Source organism: Poecile atricapillus, chromosome 3 (assembly GCF_030490865.1).
Source record: "Poecile atricapillus isolate bPoeAtr1 chromosome 3, bPoeAtr1.hap1, whole genome shotgun sequence".
NCBI classification, from domain to species: Eukaryota; Metazoa; Chordata; class Aves; order Passeriformes; family Paridae; genus Poecile; species Poecile atricapillus.
Genome location: NC_081251.1, coordinates 46,263,833 through 46,291,716, shown reverse-complemented (window position 1 = coordinate 46,291,716; position 27,884 = coordinate 46,263,833). Strand labels below are relative to the sequence as shown.

The 27,884-nt window shown below is 37.1% G+C and overlaps 1 protein-coding gene across 2 annotated transcripts in view; it reads left to right on the top strand.

The window, feature by feature from the left end:
• The window catches only part of SLC22A16 (solute carrier family 22 member 16), a 33,927-nt gene extending 9,539 nt beyond the window's left edge, over positions 1-24,388 (top strand). For both annotated transcript variants that reach the window (XM_058835922.1, XM_058835921.1), the window contains 7 exons: positions 7,828-8,304; positions 10,863-10,980; positions 12,670-13,219; positions 15,134-15,261; positions 15,655-15,764; positions 16,253-16,352; positions 21,408-24,388. In XM_058835922.1, coding sequence (XP_058691905.1) covers positions 7,868-8,304; positions 10,863-10,980; positions 12,670-13,219; positions 15,134-15,261; positions 15,655-15,764; positions 16,253-16,352; positions 21,408-21,620 — 1,656 coding nt within the window. In that variant the 5' untranslated portion in view covers positions 7,828-7,867 and the 3' untranslated portion in view covers positions 21,621-24,388. The remainder of the gene's footprint in view (positions 1-7,827; positions 8,305-10,862; positions 10,981-12,669; positions 13,220-15,133; positions 15,262-15,654; positions 15,765-16,252; positions 16,353-21,407) is intronic.
• Positions 24,389-27,884: the final 3,496 nt, after the last annotated feature.

Here is a 27,884-nt window from a genome sequence, read left to right as displayed (position 1 = left end):
TGTAAATAGAATAACAAAGGAGTAAGAAAGTAATTAATATGACAATCAGTTTTATTTCAGGATTATAAACAGAAAAAAAAAGTTAAAATAAATATAAGCTAGTTTGAGCAAAGTTTAGTCCATTGTGTGAGCAATGTAACCAGCAGAAAACATCCAATTTACAGGAATTAAATATACAGAATTAAATATAACTGTTTATACATGAAGTACTGTCCATGTCTATAGTTAGATGGAATCTCAATAAAAACACTAAGACACTTTACAGATTGTGATGTGAAATTATTTGCTTACATAAGCTGATGGAAACATTACAGTGTGGAAGGGAATGAAATACCTAATTTGGACTTGTCCACAAAACAGAGGCTGACCAAAAGGAAACAGTGTTACCAGAGAAACTGGAATTGAGTTTTCCCTGTGACAAGTAATGCTAGTAATATATCATGCAGAGTACATGCTAATTTTCTAAATGGTAGATGTTTATAGAAATGCCATTCCTGGAATAGAAACTTCCAAGTATAGAGCCTGAAGTGTTACTACTGTTCAAGTGTAACCACTCTGCTGTGTAACACTAGCTGAAATTATTCCAAAACAGAGCTAAGTCACTTACAAACTGCATGGTCATGCTCTTTCTTAATTAAATTACCTGGCATATGTCCTTAACTCATGTATAGCAGAAAGGGCGAGTGGGTAACTAGAATAAAAAATACTGACTCCAGTGTTGGAATTGCTGTTGCTCCCCGTAATGTGTTCCCCCTTAATCAGAGGTTGCTTTCCCAGGAAAGTTGAGTGTAATGTTGGTGTGTACCTTGGTTGCTTGAGTGCAAATCCAGAGCCTCTGTGTCTTTCCCAGTTTCACTGCCATTTGAATGAGAAGGTTGGGAGCTGGGCTGGAGTGGCTGAGCCATGGTCACACCATTTTCCTGCCTGGCTCTCCCCTGGGAGCAGACACCCTTGGCAAAGGGGCAGCAAGAAACACTGAGGCACCTTTAGCAGCAGCTCCCTTTCAGCTGTGTGTGGCTGTCCATGGGTGAAAGCTGTGCTACTAAACTGTTGAAACCCAGAAATATTTATTATTTTGTTACAACTGATGACAGGAACCTTATGTGCCTGATTTAAATAGTCAAAAATTAAGAGCTGTAGAACTGTTCTATGGAGTTTCAAATATATATATATATATATATTTAAGTATGACCCTTAATTCTTTAGCACTGTTTCTTTTCATGCTGATGTGACTTCCTTCATCTAAGCTGTCATACCAAATGCAGAGTAGTGAGCAGCCAATGTATCTTTCTTCTTGACTCTGGTGAACAAATGCTGGACTTAATGAAAGGCAAATGTTCATAAGTTTAACGGGATAGGAATGAATTCTTCAGAGAATCAGTTTTAGATGTTAGAATGATTTGGTGTCTGGTGTTTGGGGACTGCACATTGATGTACACATTGCTGTTAGTGATGATAATATATAATTCCTGGGGTTTTATTGATCTCCACAGGTTTCTTTATTCCTGTTGCATCTGTGCTGTTGATAGGTTTAAAGTGGACATCCAACACAGCATCTTCTGCCTCTGAAAACAAATTCTGGAAATAACCATGTGGGCTGAGACTCTCAGCGTCGTTCAAACTACCGTTAGGAGGGAAGGAAGTTTATTCTTGACACCATAAGTCAAATAAGGCTGTGCATGTTGTATATTTAGGGCTGCTTCCAAATCTGTATCTCTGCACCATGGCAAAAATACTCTTGAGTCACATTCAGTTCCTTTCTTCTCAAAATGTAAATGTGTAAGTGCATGGTAGGTTTTTGGTTTAAAGTGGAAAGAATGCTCAATGGCTTTTCTCACATGAAAAAAAAACAACAAACCAAACCAACCCAGGATGGAATAGAGGTTAAAGTGGCTACTGAACACAAATTCCTTCAGAAATAGTAAATATCTGGAAATTTCTTTCCACTGAATCCATCCTATTGAGTGTAAACTGCACAACAAAAATGTACTGTGTTTTCTGACTTAAACAACTTACAAATTAGGTCATTTGAAGACAAGCAGTAGAAATAATTCTTGTAAAGCCTGTGGAATAGTACAAATCTTTTGCTAATCACAGAACAGTTTTGTGAGTCTATTCTACACCAAAATGATTTAAAATGTTTGTATCAGATTTTTATGAGTGTCTCGTAATTTCCTCTCTTCTCTTTTTGATGGACAGACAGACAGACAGAAATCAGAATCATATTTTATTTAACGTAAAATTAATGTCCAACAAGTTTTGTCCCTTCTATACTCTGCAATAACTGACAAGGCTAAAAGTACTCTGAGGCTGGGGATTTATTCTCAACATATATGGTGGCAATGTGAACTTCAAGTATTTTTTGCATGCCAGATGCACCAGTTTTCAAAGTGACTGGTGTGGATAATTTGCATGGATGCAATATAAATTAGACTGAGCAACTAGTCTAGCTTGTTGGTTTTGTGTTTTTTTGTTTTTTTTTAATTTAATATCTATTTTGACTGTTTTATTCAAGTCAGATCAGTTTGCCAGACAAAGTTCACAGATGGTCCACAAAAAAAATACCACCACAGCTGAGGCTAGAGTGCACTGTGTCTCAAGGGGGGAATAAACAGTGGCAAAAGAGAAGGGAGAAAATATCGTGCAGTGACTGTGCCACAGAGATGTTGTGTCATGAGACTGCAGCCAGAGCAACAGTGATCTGAGATCCAGTTCATTGTCTTTATGGAACAGTTTTTCTTATATTCAGGTACTGACATGATATTACCAGTTGCTCTTCTTACTGATTTTAAAACTTGTGCAGAGGGAATAGAAAATGCAAAAATATTTTTTTATTAGAAGCTGCAATCTATAAAAAAAAAAAAAAGACTGCAGAGAAATATCACAAATATTTTAAGAGGGAACATTTTCATGTTGTGTCTTGCTCAAGCTTTTGTGAAGACAATTTTAGGCTTGTTTGACTTCTGGCATTCATTAAGTGCCTTTATACTGGAGCAGTAACCTATAAAGTCTTCTTGACTTCTATATTTGACACTCCTGGCAAGAGTGACAAAATGTACTTGCCAAATAATTATTTCCCATGGCAAGTCACTGAAGAGATGGAAAAACACTGAGAGAAATTATCATACCTCTTAGGACAGTCGTCATGTTCACAGAACTTTTTAAAAAATGATAAAAAGGGTTTTTTTAAAAAAGGAAAACATATCTATAAGATAGGTTATTTAAAATGACTGTTTGCAACAATATATGTTATATGATTTGTTGTGTGTATGTGAAGATGACTGGTACCTGAAATCCCATTGCCAAAATCTGCTCTTTTTGAGATCAGTCCAGGAAAATAAATCACAGAATTTGCTTTCTTTTGATGAATTTGTATAGTATTTTTTGCTCCTGCAGTGATCTTTCCTTAACATTTTGATGCATGAACAACAATGGGAAAGGGAAATTTAACTTTTAAAATTGGTGTGGTTAATAAAGAGATTATAGTATATATTTGTCTGCAACAGAGAGATTTAAGCTCAGTAATAAAGGATTTTCTTATCAGTTTGGTATTCTTAAATGAAGAACTCGGGGAAAAAAGTTAATAATTTACAGTAGGGAGCAAGGACAGCCTAGACCTTACCCTGTGCCCCAGGGTCAGAGAAGTGGGTGACCTGTATATGCTGTGCTGTGACCTCCTGACCCAGCACAGCGTCCGGGGGGCTGCTCCAGGATCCTGCAAGGGCCAGAGGCTGCTCAGCCATTGCATGACCACGGGCCAAGGAACTGTCCCAGGGCTCTGAGACTGAGGCAGGGCATCCACATGGCCACACACAGGGTCTGAGATACAGCTCATGTACCCAGGGGTTCAAAGGGAGGCATCCCAGGTGGCAACAGAGGATGCAGCAGCTCTGTGCTCCTCCTTGTTAAACGCTCTCTGCCATCCCAGTCTCTGTTCCAGCAGCCGCCTGTCTGCCCTGAGGCTGGATCTGTGTCTTTGTCCCTTTTCAATCTTTAGCTGTTCTGGAAAGCAAAATTCCATGAGCCTGTAGTATTCTCCCATCTTCTCCCATCCCTACATGCTGATCTTCCTACAACCCTAGATATCGACCACCCTACACTTTTCATTCTTTCCCTAGCTTGTCCCTAAGGGGCTGATTGAGTCCTCTTTGGTATCGATACAGGTCAAGGAATTTCCTGACATTTACACCACTTTCTGGAAGAAAAGCTCTTCCTACCCACGGGAGATTTCCAGAAGCTCATAAGGTTGGGGTTTTCAATCTAGGATCAGTGGGAATGCTGTTAAAACACTGCTGTATTTAGCAGTGGATTTTGCCTTCACAGCAAAGCAAGGCTTTCAGGATGGTTTTTGTGTGTTTTGTATATACAATAATATGTGCATACAGAGTAATACAGAGAGAGGCTTAGCCAGCCCAGTGTGGAATTTTACTGGACAGAGCAATAAATAGTTTTCTCAGTCAGGGAAACAGCCTGTTAGTGTGGTGCAGAATGCCTTCAGACCCTGGTGCTTCAAAATGGTTTTCTAACTTCACATCAAGCTTTATTCCCTCCTATTCCAGCTCCCCCTGCCTGCTCCTTGGCTCTTTTATTGAGCAGATAGAGGTTAAAAACTGCAGTGCAATCCCTCCTGCAAAATTCTGAGCAAAATGGTCATTTTGCTGTAAAAAGACATTTTCCCATTCTTAAATGAAGTTGTATTCAGCATAAATTATGTCTGTTAATGTAGATCTTGTATTCTGTCTGACTTCTTGTGCTTGCTTAGCTTTGATGCTGCAAATTAGGAAAGAAAAATGATGGTGCTACAGAGTGGATATCTTTGTTGAAACTGAATAAGATTTTCATAACATTGAAAATGGAGGGATGTTTTTACAAGAATAAGCTATATCTAATTGTACCTTAAACCCTTGAAAGATGGGTGAAATATTGTATGACAGATATTTCTTTAAAATGAATCCCTTATTGCTTTTACAGAGGTGGAAAGAAGGGACACAAAGAAAAAGAAAGGGTAACAGACTGTAGATTGTATGGTTGTAGGCAGTAACAGGAGGAGGAGGAGAACTGAGAATTCTGCACAATGAAGTGATAAAAGAGAAGGAAGATTTATTCAAGGCTGCACCAGAGTGTTTTATAAGCTAATAATAGTCATATATTTGAAAAGGGGACATAGAGCTTAGATTTAATGAGAAACTTTCCAACAGAAAGATTTGGCAGTGTAGCAGTCTGTCAAAATGGTCATTGAAGTATGATCCCAAGAAATGTTCAGGAATATATAAGATAAAACTTGCAAGTGAGCAGTGAGAGCATAGATTAACTAGACCTGCTCAGAGCCCTTGTGATACTGTTGGGCTTTGAATTTGTAAAAATTTGTGTAGCACATTGTTTCATGCCATCTTCTCAGACTCTATCCTTAAAAGTCGTTATGTCCCTTCAAGCCTCTCTGACAAAAAAAGGCATAAATCTTTTTATTTTTCCTACTCACTGAGATGAAGACAAATGATGATCGTGATATTTCTTGTATTGCAAGAATTAGAAAACTCAAGAAGTGTGTATGGGAGTTTGAAATTATTTCATTCTCCCTCTCTCTCAGAAATACCACGTAGATTATTTGACACTGCAATTTTCTAATGCATAATGACAGGTATTGAAAATACTGGGGATTCTGGTTACAATTTTTGCTAGCTAGTAGAAGATGTAAGTGAAGATATAAGTGTAGTAGAAGATGTAGCTTCTGGGGGTTTAATTCACTATTATCTCTTTCTATAATTCTGCATACTGCAACAGTAGCCCAGGTTATTGAATTTGATTTCTCTCTGCTATTTTTAAAATGAGTTTGTGTCTTTTGATGGGAACAGTTTAAAATGAAACTAGAGAAGAGGAACTAAAAAACATCGTTGACCATATTTGTCTGCATCAATAGGGTCCCAAGGGTTATATTTCAAAATAACCTTTGCTTTTTCTATGGTCCAAGATAGCCCAAATACCTTTCAGAGCTGTTTCAGCCTCACTTTGATCTATGGTTAGCTACTTAATCCCCAAGTAGCTGTTCTCTTGAGAGAGAATTGATAGACCTACAGGATTGCTGTGGCTATGTTCAGTTTCTCCTGACCATATCTCTTAGTTTTGCTCAGGAAAGGGCAGCACAGCACTTGTGTGAGGATGGCCTTGCAATATCCTCCAGAGGGAAGTGGAGCCAGATTTTGAGCTGCCACGATGGGTTTTGCAATTCAACTCACTTCTCAGGCTGCTGTAGAAAAGTCAATAGAGCTGTTAGTCAAGAGAAAGTGGGATAAAAAGCACTGCAGCAGAACAACAGCAATGTCAAATGCCATTGGAAGGACAGGATAGGCCACTGGGTTTACATTTACCAAGGAAAGAAATAAGAATCAAGATAAAAGGCAGAGGAGAATGAGGATGGTGAATGGAGGTGTGTTTTACAAGAGAACTGCTTCATTGGAAAGGTTAATTGGGTATTAAGACAATGTAGCCAGTAAGTTCTGCTTCAATACTTTGCTGATATCTAGTTTCAAAATTATTTAGAAATTTTGATGATAGATTTAAAAGTCCTAGGCTATGTACTGTTGAGATCTGTATAATGGGAATTCAAGGCTAGATTAGATACATTTTGGACAGGAGCATCTAGAGGCTGCATTTGTTACAGGGTTTGGAATTGCTTTGACTTCTCCCAAAAGACATTTCATGGTAATTGGTTTTAGACATTATTTCCTACAACTTCAGCAGAGATAGCCTCTGATCTTGTAAAAAAAAAATCTGGTTTTTGTTTCACATTGCCAAGGTTTGCTGTGTCCTGCAGTAGGAATGTATGTATAGAAGCTTGCTGAATACTTCTTCAAATTATTGCAATTGATTTGCCTTCAGGAAATGAAAAAGGGAGGAGAACAAAAGCTATTTTGTTTTTTTCTGAACAGATGTTGTACTAATTATATGTATAATTTAAACATTTAATTGAGAAAATTGCTCCTTATGCTTAAATTATCAGAAACTGTTCAGAATTTGCATACAGTGACACTAGAGTTCATTGCAAGTCTTTTGAAATTCTGAATACATAAGCAATTTTTATACTAAGATTTACTTGCATCTCAAACAAGTTTAAAAGCTGTTAAAATGCTAAAATTCAGGCTATGCATAAAACATTCTTTTACTAGGTTTGCTTTATGATACAATCTTTAATGGATAACTGCACACCCTGTTTAAGCCAAAACCCAACCCAGTTCAGAGCCCTGTTTTGGTACAAAGCATTTCACATTGTTCAGATTCTATCTTCTACGTGTGTCTACATGTATTCTCTCTTTGTCTTTTGGCTGCAATAAAGAGAGATGAAAAAAAGGTGGAATACAGCTACAGAGATACAATTGGATGGAATGAGGGGCATAATGTGTTTGGTTTGTCTTATTTGATGCACATATATCTATCCCAAAGAACCTGAGGTTGCAATGTTTTGGTTTTTCTAACTATTCAAGTAATCTAAGGCCTTATTTTAAGGGGATGTGCTACAGAGAATTGGAGGGCGGAAGGTTGATTCTAAACTAAGTGCTTAAGGTCAGCATTGTTTCATTTTAAATGGTATTCTCTGTATGACTGAACACATAACTAAGAGCAGCACTCATTTCTTAACAGGTTACTGTGGATCTTTTTCTCATCTTTGGTCTCTTGCAGAGCTTAGTTAATACTGAAGCAACACCACACAACAAAACACTAGACACTTTAATGGTATCTCCATTTATTGATCTACCCAAACAATAATGCTGAATGGTTTTTTTGATGTATAGAGGGCTTTTTCTCAGTAAAATGTTTTCTTTCCCTTTACAGATTTCAAGCATGTGTTTATTTTGCATCTGTCTTTCAAGCTATGTCATGTGGTATCCATTACTTAGCATCTGTGTTCATGGCTGTCACTCCTAACTTTGTATGTGGGTTCCCTGGGAATATGAGTAGCGTTCTTTTCCACAACTCCTCTGCATCAAGTATAGAGGACATCTGGACACTATGGACATCAACAGAAAATTACATTGTAGTCCAGCTGGAAAATGGAGAAATCTGGGAACTTGATCAATGCAGCAGGTCCAAACGAGAAGTCAGTTTGGAACTGGCATATGAATACAAAGGCAACAAGTCTGTATTTCCGTGTTCTGATGGATTTCTCTATGATGATACAAAGTGGAAGAGCACTGTTGTTACACAGTGGGATCTGGTCTGTGACCGAGAATGGCTTGCAAAATTAATCCAGCCTACGTTCATGCTTGGAGTCTTGATTGGAGCAGTGATTTTTGGTGACATTGCTGACAGGTAAAGTGCTATCCTCTTGAAATTGTAGCTTCAGACTATAGTAACTCCACGTGTATCTACCTGTTTTTGTTGTTTCCATTCACTGTGTATTCATAACTATATATGCAACACTCAGGAGGTTTGGATATTGCTTTATTCACAGATCTGTTTAACTTGGTTTATTTTTCCTATAACAAGAACTAATTTTAAAATGTATTCTCAAGCCATTTACTTTTAAAACTTTTTCTTACTTTGTCATCCACTGTTCTAGGCCTTGATCCCTGAAATTGCCGTGTGCAGCTAGTATTTGCCTTTAGATTTTTATTTATTTGTTTGTTTACTTATTTTGACAGGAATAGCAACAGCTCATAATAACAATGGTAAAACCTGGGAGTAGATTTTCACCTTAACTTTCATGAGAAGAGGTTCCTTGTGGAAATGCAGATTTTTATTTTGTAATGTGACAAACAGCTGAAGGTCTACGAGAAAGTTAAATATCATGTATTTGAAAATCACCTTTCCTAACCTCTGTCATGAGTACAGCTCAGTGGGGCTGATGAAAAGGCTTCAAGGGTTTAATCAAGCCCCACCTTCATAAAATACACCCCCATATACTATTTTTCCTTGCTGTCCAATTGTAGGTTTTCCCTGAAAAATTAGCTTAAACTTCAGTCTCTTGAAAACTCTCGAACGTAAGAGGAAAAATGGGCGTGGGTGAGCTGTGCTGTAGCTTCACTTATTTACCAGCATTTACAAAGTTCTGTTGAGCATGAGGATCATCAGTCCTGGACAGAATTGACCAGAGCAGTCTTTTGGTCACGGCTCCAAGGCCCATTCCCATCCAACACTTCCTCCCTGGGTGCTATCTCAGATCATGCACTGAAATCCAGCATCAGGGCTGGACTCAGAAGCAACAGGGAGCCTCAGGGTGTGTATCTGTGGCCTCCTGCCTCAGCTGGTTTTCTCTCTCAACACAAAACAGGCATATTCCTGCCTCAGAAGAGCACCCAGCAATGTCCATATGAGAATCAAATATCCAGGCTATGTTAAATTTAGCTTTGTCTTGGGCACTTTCTGTACCTGTGCTTTGCTTTGAAGGCTGATTTATTTATGTCTTTCTGTAAAGGAGCTTTTTGGCTGACTGTTCTGTTGGATGGACAGTGACATTTCATCCCACATCTAACAGTGTAAGCAGAACATGGAGATCAGGCGTGTTGTTTTCTGATTTTCTTTCATTAGCACAACACTACAGTGTGACAGTCACAACATGGGAATGCAAAATCAATGATGAACTGGTTTTTTTTTAATTGGCTTTTAGAACACATGGAATCAATCTGCCTCCCAATCCCAGGCTTTGTAAAACTGTATTTAATACAAAACCAGAATGTAATGCAAACATCTGTTTTCAGTCCCTTTAAATAATTCATAACTTTATTAATTAATATACTTGGACATGATTTATAAAGTTAGGATTGTATTGTTCTCATTTCCATTAATTCAACCCATGGACAACCAGTTAAAATAATACACACATTCTGAGTTGCAGATTTACAACTGCAGAATTTACAGCTGAAAGTTATTATTTTCTGACACATCCTGGCTCATGGGAAATAAGTTTGTGTGTCCCTCCCATTACCAATTAAGAGATTTCCCAACAGAAGAGCTCTGATAACTAAGACTTATTGGGATCTTTTCTGGCAGGGATCAAAGACCAAATCATGACTCCAGGTCAAGGCTGGAGAAAAACAGGAGGAATTTTATTGCAGTACAAAATACTCACAGAAAACAATGTCTGAAAGTCCTCAAACTCCCTGTCTAAAAGTAATATCCCCATTTGTGAAAGGCTTTTTTCAATGGAAAAGATAATAAGAGACCAAGAAATTTTTACAGAACTATTACAGAGCATTCATAGATATAATGTAGTGAACTCTCAGTAGAGTCTTGTATATCTACTGCTGAAGCTAGTATTTGACATGATTTTTTTTACCATTAGTTTACTTTCTTCCTGGATTTCTGTGTTTTGATATGCATGCATATGTGCTGTCAGAAACCAGAAGATTATGGGGAACTATATGATTGTAATTTGTTAGAGAATTCAACTTTAAAGAATTTAAAAATATTAAATTCTTTAAGATTAAGATATGTTACAGTAAACTTTCATTACTATCAAAATTGGTTGTTACTTTGACAAAAGATGGCATGTGTGTTCACAGCTAACTTTTGTTAGAAATTATTAACATGATGCTACTTAATATAAAATATCTGAAAAAGTGATTTATGTCCCCATAAATAAGAGTAAATTTACCAATCAGTTATGTAGAAGTTAAGACTGGAGATGAGCATATGTAATGCTCACTGCACAGTCCTTTCAGCCAAGAATTGTGGAATGGAAGTTCCATTCATCCTTTTTCTTGGAAGCTGGAATTACTGACAAATTAATACAGGTAACTAACTCTGGTAACTAAACCAGAGTTTCTGTGGTGAGTTATTTACTTCCATCTAGGCTGTCTGGAGCTGCAGGTGTATTTTAATAGAGTGTTTGTGGTTATTCATTATTTTATTAATGCTGTGATTTGCAGACTGGGAAGACAGCGTATTATATGGTTCACAAGTGCTGGTCAGTTTGTATTTGGCGTCGCAGTGGCCTTCACATTTGACTACTACAGTTTCGTGATTGTGCGCTTTCTCCTGGCTATGGTAAGGAAGAATGTTCACCCTGGCCCTTTTTCCATGTCATTTCTTACCCCTTCTCAGGAAAACCTCCCTTTTGTTATTATTTCCTCTCTTACTTCATTATTCTAAAGCCCCATCTGTTGCACTTATTTCAGCAGAGCAGGGAGAGTCTGAATGTTCTTGGACCACAGCAATTTTCCTCTTTGAATTAATAGAAAGCGTCTGTATGAAGCAGTGTTTGGTACTTCCTCCATCCCAACCTCTGCTGGACTGGTAATTAAATACCAAGTGTGAGCAGCAAGCTCTGGATTCTGCATTGCAGCTGCTGTTGCATTTCTCCTTATTGTTAGAAATGGAATATATTTTTTCTTAAACTAGCAAATCTATAATAAGTATTATTTTTATCTCTACTGTTTTGAGTGATGGAGGAGAGATGCACATATTCTCTTCCATGCATCTCTTTGGTCTTTCAAGCTGTATCTGGAATACTAAATACATAGGCAGACATGTTTAACACCTAGATGTTTTATACTGTACTTAAGGGTATTTCAGTATATGTGTTTATGCAAACCCACACACACAATTTTATTGTGTGTGGTATAAATCCAATATCTGACACATATTCAATATTTATAAATAGTAACCAATTTTAAATAACTATTTTACAACCCAAAGTACATTCTTGGGCCTTTCACTACATAATGCATAAAGAAATTAGAATGCCTGTTGGTGCCAGGTCCTGCAGTAGTTTAGAAAACCAAAAAACTCTGACCAGACCAGTGCTGTAGGTTTTATCTGGCCACTGGGACTGACTTGTAAGGTGCAATCCTAAACTCTAGCCCTGTGCTCCTGAGGTCAGTGCAGCTTTCCTATCAGTGGGTTCAGAATCAGAGATTATTAACTGGAATATTGTTAATGGGAAAATTGATTAAAACAATATACTGAAATATTTTCTAGTCTATATTCTCTAGCTGTGTTTTGAAATGTTTTAAGATACCAGGAATTTGATGTTGATATATTTGAGAACTTGAAATATATATATATATATATTTTCAATAATATATATATATATATATTTAAATGAAGAAATACTATTATGCAGAACATGCCAGTAGTTGCATTAACTTGATTCTATATGGGAACCTGTAATTATGTATATATATGAGATTCTCTTCCAATATTGTACAAACTTTGATTTAATGAGATACTTTACGAGGGTGTGGAAGGTAATTCTTGTAAATGTGCGGTTTTCTGACATGCAGGTTATTAATACTTTGCTTAAAAGCCAAGATCAAGATTTTCAGAAGAGATAATTACTTCAGAAGACCTCTCTTTTCCAAGCATCCAGTTTGTGATGTCATTAAGGGACCTGATTTTTGGAGGAGAAGGGATTAATGACATCAGCAAATTAAGTTTCTTCACAGGTGTCTCTTGCTGGCTGTCCCCCACTACACAGAAGCATCCAAATTCACTTCACATTTTTAAACAGTGTCCAGGCAGTCTGAAGGTTTGAGTGATTTTTTTCTCCAGCTGATTCGTTTTCATAGTTGCCTTTTTTTTCTGTCAGTGTGAGACAGGCCAGCGCAGTGACAATTAAGCATACCAGATGTGGAACACTGTTAGCTGTTTGTTTTTACTGCTGGTGCACAAGGAGAGTAGAAACAAACCTCACTCTGTTTTGTTTTTTTTCTTTTCTCTCTCCCACCCTCCCAGGTTTCAAGTGGCTATCTGGTTGTGGCTTTTGTTTATGTGACTGAATTTGTTGGCATTAAAGCACGAACCTGGGCTTCTATGCATGTCCATGCTTTTTTTGCTATGGGAGTTATGGTTGTGGCACTCGTGGGATTTTTGGTTCGGACCTGGTGGGTCTATCAGATATTTCTCTCCATAGCAACTCTTCCCTTTGTCTTGTGCTGCTGGAAGCTCCCAGAAACACCTTTTTGGCTCCTGTCAGAGGAAAGATATGAAGATGCACAGAAAGTGATTGATACAATGGCAAGATGGAATAAAGTCAGCACTCCCTGCAAAGTTTTTGAACTGTGCTCAGTCCAACAAGATGATCTAGCCAGTGGCAGAACAGGTGATGATGATATGTCCTCAACAAAGAAGCACAACATCTTAGACCTGTTTTGTAACTGGCAAATTGCAAGAAGGACCATCACAGTCTGGCTGATCTGGTTCACTGGGAGCTTGGGGTACTACGTCTTCTCCCTCAGTTCTGTCAGTCTAGGAGGCAATGAATATTTAAATCTCTTTCTCATAGGTAAATATTTTTTTTACCTTATTCTGTTAATGACAGAACTAGAACATAACATTTTAAAATGTCTATAGATTTGACAGGCAATTTTTCACTTCGTTCATTCAATTGTGAACCTCGTTTGAAAAGTTTCTTGCTAACTCTTCATGAAGTTGACTAACACAGGAGTAGTATCAAATTTCACTGTATCTGAGAAAAAAAAAAATCAGAATTTGTTGGTGCACAGAATTCTTCTCTGTCTTTTTGATTGTAAAACTATATTCTGGCTTGTCTTCTCTTTGCCCTGGAAGCTTATAGAAGATCCACACAAACACCAGGGGAAGCAAACAAGCAACACAAAATTCACGCAGCTCTCTTAAAGACACAAACTAGGAAAATGGCAGGAAAAAAATATTCCTTTTAACACTTACAGTCATGATATATAGGGTTTGTCTGTGTAGAAAACACAGTCATAATCGTCAGAAGGAAGAGTCATTTTAGTTTTCTCAAAAGTGTATTTTTAATTAAGTTGTAATACTCTTTTAATTTTATCATTCTGGCAGTAATCTTTCTCTGGAATGTAAGTTGTTTATAAAGGCAGCTCAGTGCATTCAAGGCCTGATCCAAAGTTTGTTAACATCAGTGGAAATATTCCACTGACTTCAGAAGACTCTAGATCAGACTTGCAGCTCTGAGCCAGTGAAGAATTAAATCATGTGCTTTGCTTTGTGCAGCTGAGTACTCTCAGTGAAGTGAATGTGACTGATCGTGTACACAGGCTCACAGGAGGACTGGGGCTCTCATTATTCCAGTTTGTTTTGTCATGTATTACAGTGTATTGTTAGACTGATGTGTTGAAGAGTGAGTGCTGGTATTGCACAGATAACCAAACTGCTATTGTGGAGTACACTGTACTCACTTCTTTTAGAAGAGTACACTCTTCTAAAAATATTTTAGCAGATGAACAGACACCAAATAATTACAACCTGTTTTTTCCAACACAACCCCAAAAGATTGTTTCCTGATATTATAGATGTATTGACATGCTATATGTAGTTAATAAAGGAATCCAGGCTGTTCAGAGATGTATCTTAAATTCTTCCTTGATTTTACATTGGACATAGTAGCATTCTTCCTGAGCAAATTGGCTTAAAACATGTCCAAACTGGCTTTGGCTTAAGATTACTTGTCAAGGGGCAAATCATGTTTACACAGTGCAAACAGGTCTAGCCAAATGCCAGATCCTTTAGAGTGGCAGAAGTTTTTTCCTCTGGAAAGAAGCATTAGGAAGGGATGATCTGTATTAAGAGTGGGATGTTGTAAGCCCTCATTTTTTACAGAGAAGGGAGAAGGCTGGAACTGCACTCTGTAGTAGTGGGGCTTACTCAGAAAACTAGATGTGGACAGACATTTATTGCCTTTTATTTTGGGATGATTTTGAGCTGATGCTGGGGGAGGCATTTGTGGCTACTGTTGCCTGTCCAGCTGGAAGCTGGCAAATCCTGAGAGGTGTTGTCAGTGTGACACTAGCAATATTCCCTGTGGGCACACTTGAGCTGTTAATGTGAAAATACCTGAAGGAGAAGAGTAACAAATTTCAGAATTTTAGAACTTTCAGACAGAAGTGTCAGTGTCATATAAACAGAACTGTGGCCTTGCTCTTTTCTGTAATTTTCCACCCCAAACAGAACTGGAGCTGCTCTGTGCCGTGAAACCTGTTTCCCTTGCCCTTCTCCACTCCCACTTCCGTATTTTAGGCTGCTCTCTGCCTTCTGTCACACTTCCTGTAAGCAAATGACCTAAACCAACACACTGGTTATCTTTAGATTTTACTTGTTCACTACTCCCTAGATCAGATAAATTCCTCATAAAGAGGAAGTTACAGTTATAAGATGCATTTGTGTAATCATGACTTAAACTGAGATAATTTCATACTGACAGGTGCTGTGGAGTTGCCTTGCTATATCATTGCTTGCATTGCGATGGACAAACTGGGAAGGAGAAACACACTCATTCCGTTCCTTATTTTAAGTGCACTGATCTGTGTTTTAATTATGTTCATACCTCAGGTTAGTCACATATGGTTGGAAGTGTTCCTATAGCAGAAACTAATTTTAAAGGCTCTTAAGTCAGTAGATGCAGCTGCTCTTTCTAAATCATAGAATAGTTAATTAAAGGCTGGTTTGAAGTTGCAGCTGCCAGTCTAAGATAGATTTTTGTATTTTCAGTACAAGTTTCATTGTCATTGCTGGAGTCACACATAAAATGTTCCCAGGGCTTCAGTGAACCAGGACTGGTAAAAAGTGATGTGGAAACTAGTAACTTATTGAGCAATTTTTAAAAAGCAAGCAATGAGTATTGCTTATTGTTTAAAGAAGGGTCACAACTTCTGAAGAATGTAAATTATGTTCGGAAGGGTGTTATTTTCTGGTGATATATTTATTTGTGCTCTCTTTCAATAGGATTTCAATATATTAATTATCTTAGCAAATATGGCTGGAAAATTTTCCATAGGTGTGGCATTTGGCCTTATATATCTCTACACAGCAGAACTGTACCCAACAATTGTAAGGTAAGAACTTTTGGCAATTACATATTTTTCATTAATTTGATGTTATTTCATTCCCTTTGTTATAACACACCAGATCCAGCTGCTCTTGGCATCAGTGGTGGTAAAAGATGGGATGGGATGAGTTCCTCAGCTGCCTCAGAACTGTCTAGAGTTTTGCTGCACCATAGTTTTTTATTTCTTTTGCAGTCCACATGCATTGATAGCTTCCACTGGGGAAACTAGAATACTCAGTACTTTCTTAAACATTTTTTATGCCTTATAAGTCCTGGTTATTCATTCTGTGGGCTGTGCTGAATGATAATTATATTTTTAATATTAATTACAGAAGCAGCTGAATTTCACTACAATATAAATTTACATTGGCATAGCAACAGCTTCCTGGTACAATTGCTTAAAGACACAAATCCTACAGATTTTTTAAGTGTCTGTGCATTTCTAATTGTTTCCTTTAACTGCCAGAATTCTCACTCAAATTCTTTTCTGTCCAGATCACTTGCTGTTGGAAGTGGAAGCATGATGTGCCGTGTAGGAAGTGTGGTTGCTCCTTTCTGTGTATATCTGAGAAGTGTTTGGATTTTCATGCCACTTGTAGGTATTTATTTCAATGGTAAATATTTTTTGAAAACGTGTATGTGTCACTTGTTTTCTCTTTAGTAACTTACCAAGTATGTTTTTCACATGACAAAGGAACCAAAACATTTAATTCAAAAAGAAAATTGAGTAAACCACTCTTGTTTGAAGTGTTCAAGTCCCAAAGACTAGTAGCCTCATATTGTTAAAAATATGCTGCTAAAGCAAAAGGGAAACTTTAAATCACTGAAATATTCTGAAAAGTTTTTATGACAGAAAACAGAAAAATATTGATTCTCGGAATTCTAGCATAAAATTGATAAAAATATTCTGCATCTACTATGTAACATTTAAGAAATGTCATAGTCCAGACTTTTTTGCAGGCCCAGAAGTTTTTCACCATGCTCCTGATTTGTTTTCACATTTTTTCAAAGGCAGAGTTCTTCCATTCCTGAACACACCACAGGTGGCTGGATTTTCTTACATTATGCCTTAACATTTTCCTTGGCTTCTTTGGAATAGCCTCCCAAAAGATCAAGAAGGTTTTGTGCTTACTGGATTTGGTCTCCATACCTGTCCCAAAGCTCCTGTTCTGTGTTTTTCACCAGAACTGAACAAAACAATCAGTGAGCTAGAAAAAGAGAAAGAAATGGTATATTGATGAGCTTCATGGTGACTTTGACAAGCAACAGAACCTTGTATTGGTTAAGCACATTTTATTTTTTAGGTAACTCCAGGTCAGGTTACCATTAGGTTTTGGTTTTTACCACCAGTTGCCCCAGAAAAGAGAGGTGGGACCATTCCTTTGTGTACTTCCGGCATTATGGAGTAATCCACTTTGGATAAAATATTTTTTTGTATTCTCTGCTCACACATGAATCATGTTTCTTTATTGCATTTCTGTAATGAAGCATTTGCTGCTTAGAAATCCTGCAGCAATTCGATCCATTTTTTCTCCCGAAGGACAAATTATGCCTATATATGTAAAACCAGACGGGATTACAAAGTTTGTATTAAAGATTTAAGTAAAGAAATGTTTATTAATGATTTTAAATAGTTTGAATTCTTTCAAAAACCCCTTAGAATTCACTGTGGCTAGGGCACTGTTATATGTTTATCATATGTATTAGATTATACATGTCAGAAAGTGAAAGTGTAGTGGGATCCGTCTTTAACCCGGATTCTTAGTCAAATTTTATCCACCATATTGGAGTTTCCTAAACAAGGGTATTGTGTCCCTTTGATGTGGCAACTATAAAATCTTTAATTACAGATGCTAGAGATTGCTTCAGAGAATTCTTGTGAGCTCATTTCATTATTTAAATTAATTACTTTTGGTTGTTTTCAGTGAAAACTAAGAGGATGAAAGAGACCACAAATAAATTTATTTCTTCAAGTTCCTAAAAATGTTTTCTTTCTTAACAATGTCTCCACACAAACCAAGATACGATCCCCGAAAAGACAAAGAAACATTTGCACAGCAGAGTGGTCCTGGGAGAACATTTATTTTTTCCTCTTGTCAGCATTTTGCCTTTACTGGATGAAATAAGATGTATCTGTGAAGAAGTGTTGCAGTTAAACCACAGATGAGGGAGTGCTCAAACATTTTAGAGAGTGGTGTAAATGGCAGTATAAACACAGGAATTATTTCAGCTATGAACAACTCTCAGCGTACAAAAATTATCCAGAGCTTTTGTAGAGTTGAGTAGTAGTTCACAGTGAACATGTTTCCATTATTAGCTCCTGTTATAGAGCATTTGTCAATTTATTAAATAGGCTTGTCTTGAGTTGGAGCATAGTGTGCCAAGTCTCAGGTCAAGTAAGTGTTTGGAATGGAAATGAAATCAAATGGATTACATTTGTAAGTAAACTGATACACATCACCCTGATCTATTGCAAACACCACACACTGTTGAACAGTTACTACTGCTATTTATTTGGCTCTCTGCCTCATGCACAGTTATGCCACCTGTGAGTACTGCAAGCATCTTGAGTGCCTATAAATCTTGAACAACTTGCCAAGTATGTTTTTCATGTGACAACTTTATAGAAAATGTGCAGTAAAACAACTGCTCCTTATATAACCTATTTTTGTTTCTCAGCTGTTAAGAATTATGTTGTAATAGCCCTTTAACAGGCTTGATTTTTCTCTCAGAAAAACCATAAATTAGAAATTTAAAAAGCCCACACTGATGTTAGTAAATGAATACAAACCCTCTGTCAAATACTATCAGTTTTTCATGTCAAAATATAACCTGTTTTATTGAAGTAGGAATTTTGTCAATAAGATCACATTTTAGATTGGTTCAGAGCCATCAGATGTGAATATAAATATGAATATAAATAGAAATATCAGACTATAATAATAATAATAATAATTTGTTGTCAGAAGTAAAAGTATTATTTTGTAGGGATATTTAATTCAAATTATCTTTTGTTCTGGAGTATATATATCAAGTCCTAGTCTTAGACCAGTGCAGAATTATAAATGTTGCTTCAGAAAGGGAGGAAGACATAAGAAAAATGATGGTAAATATTTTCTGAAAGTTCTATGGTATCTGTTAGAAGCTGCTGGTTGTACTGAAGTGTTGGGAGCACTCTAAGAGTTTGACCAAGCAGAAAGTCAGATTTCAAATTAACACCCTGAAAATACAATGCATTTAAGGAGATATGCCTGTCAAATTACCTTCAACATACTTAAACATACTTAAATACCTTGTACAATAACATAAATACACTTTATTTGTACACATAAGCATTTGACCATATCAGGAGAACATTTTCTGGTACTGAAGTATGTATTTAAAATAGTAAATACATACATACAAAATGCACACATTTGTTGTGAGCAAGCAAAGGGCTAAATTATGTCAGATGCCTTACGAAGAAGTGTGCCAAGACTGCAAAAGAGTTGCTTTTACTAAATATGAGTGACTTCATTGATAACTGGCTACTGTCCTTGAAAAGGCTGATGATATTTGAGAAGTCCTTGAGTTAATACACTGTGACTTAATTGTTTCATACTCTGTCTGTTGTAGGAAATATTGGAAAATGCTTTGAGGGTCAGGGAGAAGGTAAATGTACTGAATTACTCAGCATGCAGCAGCTTTCACATAGAGGGGGAAAAAAGGAAGCTAACATGGGATGAAATACAGTTATGAGAGCTGAGATGAGAAGGCAGGAATGATGGTAGTGTGTACACTTACAGAATAGTGAGAATTCTCAGGGGAATGAGAGGTAGGGAAAACATGAGAAGAATGCCAAGTGTCTAAAAAGAATAATGAAAAAAGACACATATTCAAAGCACACAGTGTTACTTTAAGCTTGTTCTTTTGAGTATCACTAGTGACCCAGTTCTCATACACTCTAAATTTATGGGTGTCCATAACATTCAATATCCTTCACAGGCCCCAATATCCTCAGTTATAAATTTCTGACAGACTAAAGTGTGTACATAAAAGAGGGTATTGTGGAATAGCTGTCATGTGTCAATTTATCCTGTCTTTCCTGGCCAGAAAAACATGTTTGAATAGGAGAGAGGAAATTTGACACTCAGAGATGAGATTTTAATATTTTGGAATATACTTTTAAATATCACTCCTGCCACATATATGTCTAAAAGGATTTCACTCTGTTTGTGCCATTTCCTCTAGTCCAGTTACTACTAGGATTTTTTTTTTAACTTTCATGGTTAGACCAGGACTTTTATTTTCACTGTAGTTTGTAGTATTTAATAGTATTTTGATTTTTTTTGTCTGCCTCTATATTTATTGCAAATGCAAAAAGGAGGGTTTGCAACAGTGTGCCTTTTGCTTCTCAAAATAATACATGAGACAAACTGTTCTCTTTTTTTTGGAAGGGAAGACAAGCAAAGCCATCATGGTGCATGAGCAGGCAAATAGCACTGTTCAAGGTTACAGTAGGGAATTCTGATTTTAAAGCACCTTTCTGACTAAAAGTCTGGCTAAGTTGCAGATGGCAGCTGGGCAGTTCTTGTCTTAAGCTCTGTGTGAGAGACGTAGACACAGTGATTCCAAATGTTCTTTCTCACCCTTGGAAAGAAAGCATTAAACAAAGAACAGATTTCAGAATCAGCACAGGGCAAGATAAGGATAAGACAGCAACAAAGTTCACAGTCACAGAATGGAAAAACACTGAGACCAGGCATGATGTTCTGTGTGAAAGCTTTTCTATCACAAGAGAATTAGGTCATTTATAACCTGGTGTTGGAGGACTGACAGGGGTTTAATGCTGTCCTGTACTCAGAGAAGCAAAGTGGGAATTGATGTCTTTGAACAAGACACAGAAATGTCTGTGTGAAGGGAACGTGAAGGGAAAGGGACAAGTGAATGTTTCTCTAACTACCCCACATTATCCTGATCCTTGCACCACTCATGCTGTTGTTGTAGAATTGTGTACACCATGGACAAATCCAAAATGGGATCCCAGTGCAAATGTCAGTAAATGCCTGCACTCCTAACAGTTCTTTGAAACTGAGTTTAGCAAAGTATTCCTGTGGAGAGCTAGCTCATCATCTGCTGAAGAGCTCTCCTGAGCACAGATGTGCATTTTTGTGGCTCTGGGCCAATGAGCCATATTGAGAAATTCCAGTCTGGCTCTGTAGAGAAGAAACAAGCATGCAGGTACAGGTACACAGGAGCTGGAGTGTGAATTGAGATTACTGGTGGCAGGGAAATTGTAGCTCCGTGAACATGCCTGTAAAAATAAATGTATGCAATCCTAGAATCATTTCTTAAATACATGCCTGATACTGGAAATACCAAATAAAGGTAATATGTATTGTTTATTCAAATAGAATTTTCCCTGCTTGCACTGTATTGATCCCTTGTGAACACAACACTTCACTTGCTCATTCATTAATTCTGCTGCATAATCTTTCCATTTATGCAATAAAAAAAATGGTAGATCTTTTATACAGGCAACATTTAAGACTTATGATATTTGCTTTACAGTTCATTGTGCTTTATCTTAAATTTACTCTCGAGCAAGATCAAAACTACGGATAGCCTGAAAGACTTATCTACCTTTACAGCTACTGTTTATTTCTTCCAGTTGCTTGTTGGAGTCATGGCTCTTCTGAGTGGAATATTAACCATAATGCTTCCAGAAACACTGGGAAAACCATTGACTAACACTTTGGTGGAAGCTACAGAAATGGGAAGAAACAAGAAAAGCTGTTCAGAAAAGACTCCTTCAGCACATAGTGGTGCAGCATTAGAAAAGATAGAGATGTTTGGTCAAGAAAGAATCAGCACTGACAAATAAAGCAGCAGTAAAATGGCTGTTACCAATTTTAATCACTATCTAATTTATAAGATCTCTGTATTCAAGAAATGTGACTGTTCTATAACATCTGTGCCTTTCAGATTGTATTCTGTCCCCCACTTTTCAATAGAGCAATTGTATGAAACCTTTTCAAAGTGACCGAGTTACTGCAGAAAATTTGATAGGATTCCTAGATCCTTTGTCAAACTTACCCAGACTTTACAACACCTGTCTGACTTGCTGTGACCAGTTGGAATGATTACTCTAAATGGTGGAACCTACCTGACTACATGTATGTAAAAAAAAAAAAAAGGCAATTCTTTGTTTCACATTTTCTGCAGTTAGATTTGTGAACCTACAACAAAGTGCCCTGCTTGGTCTCATCCTGTTGCAGCTGCCAGTTACTGGCTTGAGACTTCAGAACACAGTGAACTATGTTACAATTCAAGAGAGAAGCCTTAACATTGCATCAGGTCATATCAATAATTTTAAACTAATTTATTCTTTTTTTTTTTTTTTCAAGTTTTCTACTAGAAATGGTGCCATTGCTAACAAAGGAAAGTATTCTGTGGCACAGCTTCTGACTGAAAAAATAATACTAAGTTTGCAAAATATGCAAATAGTTTGTATATTCATTCTGTTGAATGGCAAATGTATTTTTATTAGGGGTTTAGAAAAAAAAATGTTCACTGGATCTACTGCTGTTTTAGTTTAGGTAAAACTAAACTACCTGATCCCATTTAAAGTCATATTCATTCCAGACCATTTTTTCAGTGCTCCCTTTCTCACTTAGCTCAGATCTAGCATCAGATTTTTCATAACTTTTAAGAGCCAGAGCAGCAACTTTGCCAAATGCCTCTATCAAAGTCTTATAGTCCTCAGTGGAAAAGAATAAATGGCATATAGCTCTTTTTCAGACTCTCTGCACAGAAGTGTATTTAGTTATTAATATTTGGTAGAAACGGTTCCTATTCATCATTTTCTCATAGATAGATGTCTATAACTCATTTTTTCCTTATTATATCACACAAAACCAGTTAGAAAAATGTAATTTAAAAGACGGTAGCTGGAGGACACTGATCTATAGAAGAGTTACTAGTAATAGTTTTAGTCAAAGTGTCAAAACATCCCACTGCTGCTACACCTTATGTGTGCATCAACACTACTGTTGGTGCAGTAGTTCTGCTTTATGACTCTGGACCATAGAAAACTGATGGATAAGAATGCATCATTCTGGCTGCTTCTTTCATGGCTTTCTCACACCTCCCCTTTATTTATCAGTCTGTCTCTAGACCAAGGAAGTGGGTTTCTTCCTTGTCTGAGGATCTGCATCTCCTTTGCTTGACCACCCTTGGTTTCAGGGGAGCAGCACAGGAACTTCTGCGTGTTGAGGTTCAGACAGCCCTCTCTTTCCTGGGTTGTGTGAATTCAATCCTCCCTGGTTTGAAATCAGTGTTTAGGCCCCCATTCTCATGGCATGGTGTCATCAAAATAAGTCTTCCTTGATCTTTGCCATGTACCCACCCAGAAAGATATTTATATTACTGTAGATAGTCTATATGCTGTATAAATTAATGGTCATATTTTTCAATTATATCTGCACAGTTTTATTAGTTTCAATGACTTCTGAAATCAGAATAATGGTTTATATCCCCTTATAAAAGATTTTATTTCTTCACTGCACTGTCCTAGAATTTGGTCCTGGTATTAGGAGAAAATAATATCCTATATGAGGATTAACATGCTTTGAAGCAAGCAAAAATCAGTAAATTTAAGTTTAGGTAGTTTCCCTGAGATAATTACATAGAAAGCAGAAAGGAGTCTTTATGCTCCTTACAATCCTGTGGGTGTTCTAGTGTTTGCAGAGAAAACCTCCAGAAAGACCTGCATAGAATACTGTGGCTTCTGTTGAGATGTGTGAGTTCAACAAAAGCACTTAACCTTCCCCCTGTGAGTAATCCCATCATTATTCTGAGAATGACTTGAACACATACTTTGATGACTGAAGATCGGATTACTCACATACTGTGGTTTTTTATTTTGCAGAAGAGCAGACCCAGTACTCTTCCACTGCTTTCAGGTTTCCCCCTCCACTTCCCAGAGCAGAGCAGCCCTCTCTATCTCCAAGATCTACTGCCAAGCTCTGCCTGCCCTGCCTTAAATAAGGGTTTAATCATGCTAAAAAACCACCATCATGCATCACCTAACAAGGAATTAAACTGGTACTGTCTTGCCTTACAACCACGCTCCCCACACACAGAGTTCCAAATTCTTTCCTTATTTTGGGGTTCTTTCACACTGATACACCCTTTTTTAATAGTACATCTATCTTAAAACTCACTACTCATAACTTTTAGGAACAGTATAGTCTATTTCTAACAAGGTACTAAAGAACATTTACAATTAATTTTTCTACTTCCTTACCTCCTGAGTAACTGATTTGGGTCTTACCCTGCCAAGAGCAGCCAATGCATATTCTGTGTTCCTTTGGCTTGAGGATTCAGGATTTGGTCATCTGTAATCAGTACACATAAGGTAAAGAAAAGAACAAGAAAACAGTTAAATATACAATGATACTGATATTGTTTACAACTAAAATTTAATTATGTTTCTAGACCACAATGTAGCTTGATGGCTTAATCCCAAAAGCCATTTCCTCCTGTCACTAAAGGCAGTTGCTATTTGGTCTTTGATTCAAATGACCCCTGAATTTCCCTGACCTAATGATGTTACTTTTTTTCCTTGGAAATAAAATGTTTGTTGATTTACAGGTACACCTTTTGTGATTTTATGCATCAATAGCTTAGAGATTGCCTTGGGGTATCCTATTCTTTAACTTGAGGAAGGATATTACTTTAAAAAAAAAAAGGAAATGGCATGTATCTCTATGTTTCTAGCATTTCTATTTGCTTTTTTTTCCATATGGGCAAAAATATGTTTAACACTAGTCATGCATTATAAATGTAGCAAAATCAGGGTGAGTTGATTTCTTTCTCTTAAATATTCATAGATTTTTTTAAATCCCCTTGCAAGAGGGCACTGAGCTTGAGAAAAAATGCTTCTGTTCCTATGGGGTATATTTTCATTTCAATGGTCATAAAAAGAATTAATTTTCATAGTTTCTTACTTCAGTTCATAAGTCCTTTTATCTTTGTATTTTTCATCCTTAGTGCAAATTTTTTGTGCTCATCAATGTCTCTGGAGTTACACAACAGTTTTATGAGATAAAGAATTAGAATCCTTATCTCCTTTAATTGCTGGTCACTATTACATGATGGCAAATGTTTTTGTCTGAAATTCGATATCCAGTCTCATTAGATAGTCTTGCAATTTGTTAAGGACATACCTTTTTGGATTAAATATAAGAATAAGAGTAACTATTATTAGTTTAATGATAACTAAGGAAAAATAATAAGTAGTGTGTTTGATATTTCAAAATTGTATTTTTAAACTATAGAAAAAGATGTATTTTCTACTTTAACAGCTTCACTCAATTTCTCTGTGCAAAATTCTGTAATTTAAACAACTATACAAAAAAAAAAAAAAAAGCTATGCAAATCATGTGCAGTTATCATATGCTTTGGGTGGTACCCTGAATGTCTGAAAAAGGGATGAAGCCTCCTTGAAAGCTGAGGGCTACTGTGTAGTGGCTCTGTGGAAGGACAAAATGGCCTAACATCCCAGCTCTGGGATGGAGTGAAGGACTTATTGGCATTCTCCTGTGTCTTTCATAGTTTTTTTTAATCAACCCCTTAGGTGCAGTCACTCAGGAAGTCTCTGTGGCATCGGGCTCAGCAGTGTGCAAGGCCTGTGAGTGCCTTTTGGAAAGCCTTAGGAAAAGGTGAGCTCACTTGTGCCATGGACTCTGGTCCAGAAAGGCATTTGTGACTGCAAAAAGGAGGCTCTGGATTCATCCTGTGCCCTTTATAAACATCTGAAACATGTTTGTCTGAATCCTAGAACAGATTCCTAGGGGAAAAATTAAACACAAGGACCAAAAAGAAAATAGGGCGTTGACAAAAACAGTTTATTCTATCAGGGAAAATCCTAGTCAATGCTGACAATTAGTTACCTCTCACAGGAAGAAAGACTAAAGCACATCTATGTTCTGGTAGCCTAATAATTTTGTACAATATTCTGTACTACATGAGGTATGTCTTTTGGTTATATGGGAGAAGTATGTACTTGTAGGAAAGAGTTTGTTTGCCCAGAACTTGAGGATTTAATACAATATATTTTAATAGGTTTTTTTAAAATATGTATTTATTATCTGAAATTATGTGCAAGAATAAAGTCAGACATGCATTTTTTAATCTTTACACTTTTTACCTAATTTAATGAACTTCTATCAACTGTTCATTTGGTTCACACTCCCTTAAAGAGGCCTGGCTGGTGTTTTGGCATAACATAGAGATCCTATGGTTTAGGATGGCAAATATCATGTGTGTGTTTTTTCCCTGTTTGTCTTTGAAGGTGTAAACCAAGATTTGGGTAATGTGTTAGGAGGTGACTATGACAAAATGTGCATTAAAAATGTGACATGTTTTGCATTTCAGTTGCAGGAAAAATATGATTCTTTCTTGCCTTTGTTTTTATTAGCTGACTGGAGCAGTAGTCCCTCAGACACATTCAGTAGTGACAAAAATAGCTGCAGATACTGAGGAATGGCTATGAGTTACGAGAAAAGAGAGTAGGTGACCACAGGAATGACAGAACAATGTACTTGTAAGCACGTGGTGTTCAGTGCATGTGAAGACTAACTATAGCTTCTTCATGCGAGAACTGGAGTGGGTTGACAGCACAAGGAAAATAAGAATTGCAGCAATTCATAGCTCTATTGTTATTTGTCCCCTTAGAGCTTCTCAGGAACATATTTATTCTTCACTTCCCTTAAATCTCTAATTAGTGCAAATGACTCAACTTTCCATGCATATTTTATTAATCTTGTGTTTTCTGATCAAATTACACCCATCGCTTTGCTTCATCATTTGTGTTTTGAAGGCTTAATGTGTCCTTGCCAGGTGATTTATGTTCCTCTCTGAAAATAACAGGAATGAATGGTACAAATAGTTGTTGCTAAAGCTGAGAAATTTGAATCAAGCCTGATAGACTGATTTCAAGAGCACTGAGCTCAGTGCTCTTGAAATCAAGCTGAGAAAAATCAAGCCTAAGAAGTAGATACTTCAAATGGGGAAATATCCTTTTTAGTAGGACTAGTATATAAACAGTGATTGCAGCTTCCAGTTTCTGGAAAAAACAACTCTTTCCAAAAAATTACAAACCTAGATTTATGAATAATCAGAAATAATGGGGAATATCTCATTTAGTGATGAACCCACTCTTCTGTCTCTACATTCCTGGCTAGCATACAAGCCGTGGATACTGCTTGGGTCTTTGTTGCAGATAAGTAGGATCCAGCTATGGAATGTTCATAGGCATTTAGTTATCAACACTGCCTCATAATCTTCATCTGTGGAGATGAGCAGACTTGCATAGGAATAAGAACAAAACAGCATCAAGGGGTGATTCTTGTAAAGACTGTCTCCACAGTCTCATTGCCAGTGATGAGATTAAAAAGTGGTTTTGGCTGAGGTAATCAGGAACATGGTGAAACAACCAGGGATAAATGGGGTCTCAGTAAATATTTTTACAAAGCTTTTCAATAGGAATGTTATCACTACTGGTTTCTTCCTCACAGAGAGAGAATTCACCCAGAAGTAAGTAAATAACATGGGACAACAGCGAAGTGAGGCACAGCTGAAACTCCTTGCTGAAATAGTAACTTGCTATGGACACTGATGCTTGACCTGAACTGGTTAAAGAAGTGGCAGATAAATGGTGCATGCCGTTCACAAGATCTGAAATAGGTCAGCACTGCTGTGTTCAGAGGAGTAATTTCTGCCCGTTGTTAAGGCTCTGTTCAAGATAGCACACAAAGCAAAGGGAATGCTAAGGTAAAAGGAAACACTGCTCGAGCTGGGTTGATGGTGTGCTGGGATGCCACTGCCAGTCATGGCTCAGGAAGAGCTCCAAGTACAATCAGGGCTGTGTTTGTTCTGTGCCAGAAGGCTGGCACTCTCTTCCCAAACACACAAATCATGACTTGCACTTTACCAAATACAATGTGTTTCTTCACCTTCGCAAAATACTTCAGCCCATAGAAGATTTTTTTCAATGACATTATTAAAAGATTTGGTATCACAAACCTGTGAATTTCCTGCATCTTGTTCTCAGGAAGAAACATACTGGGAATTCCCTGAAACA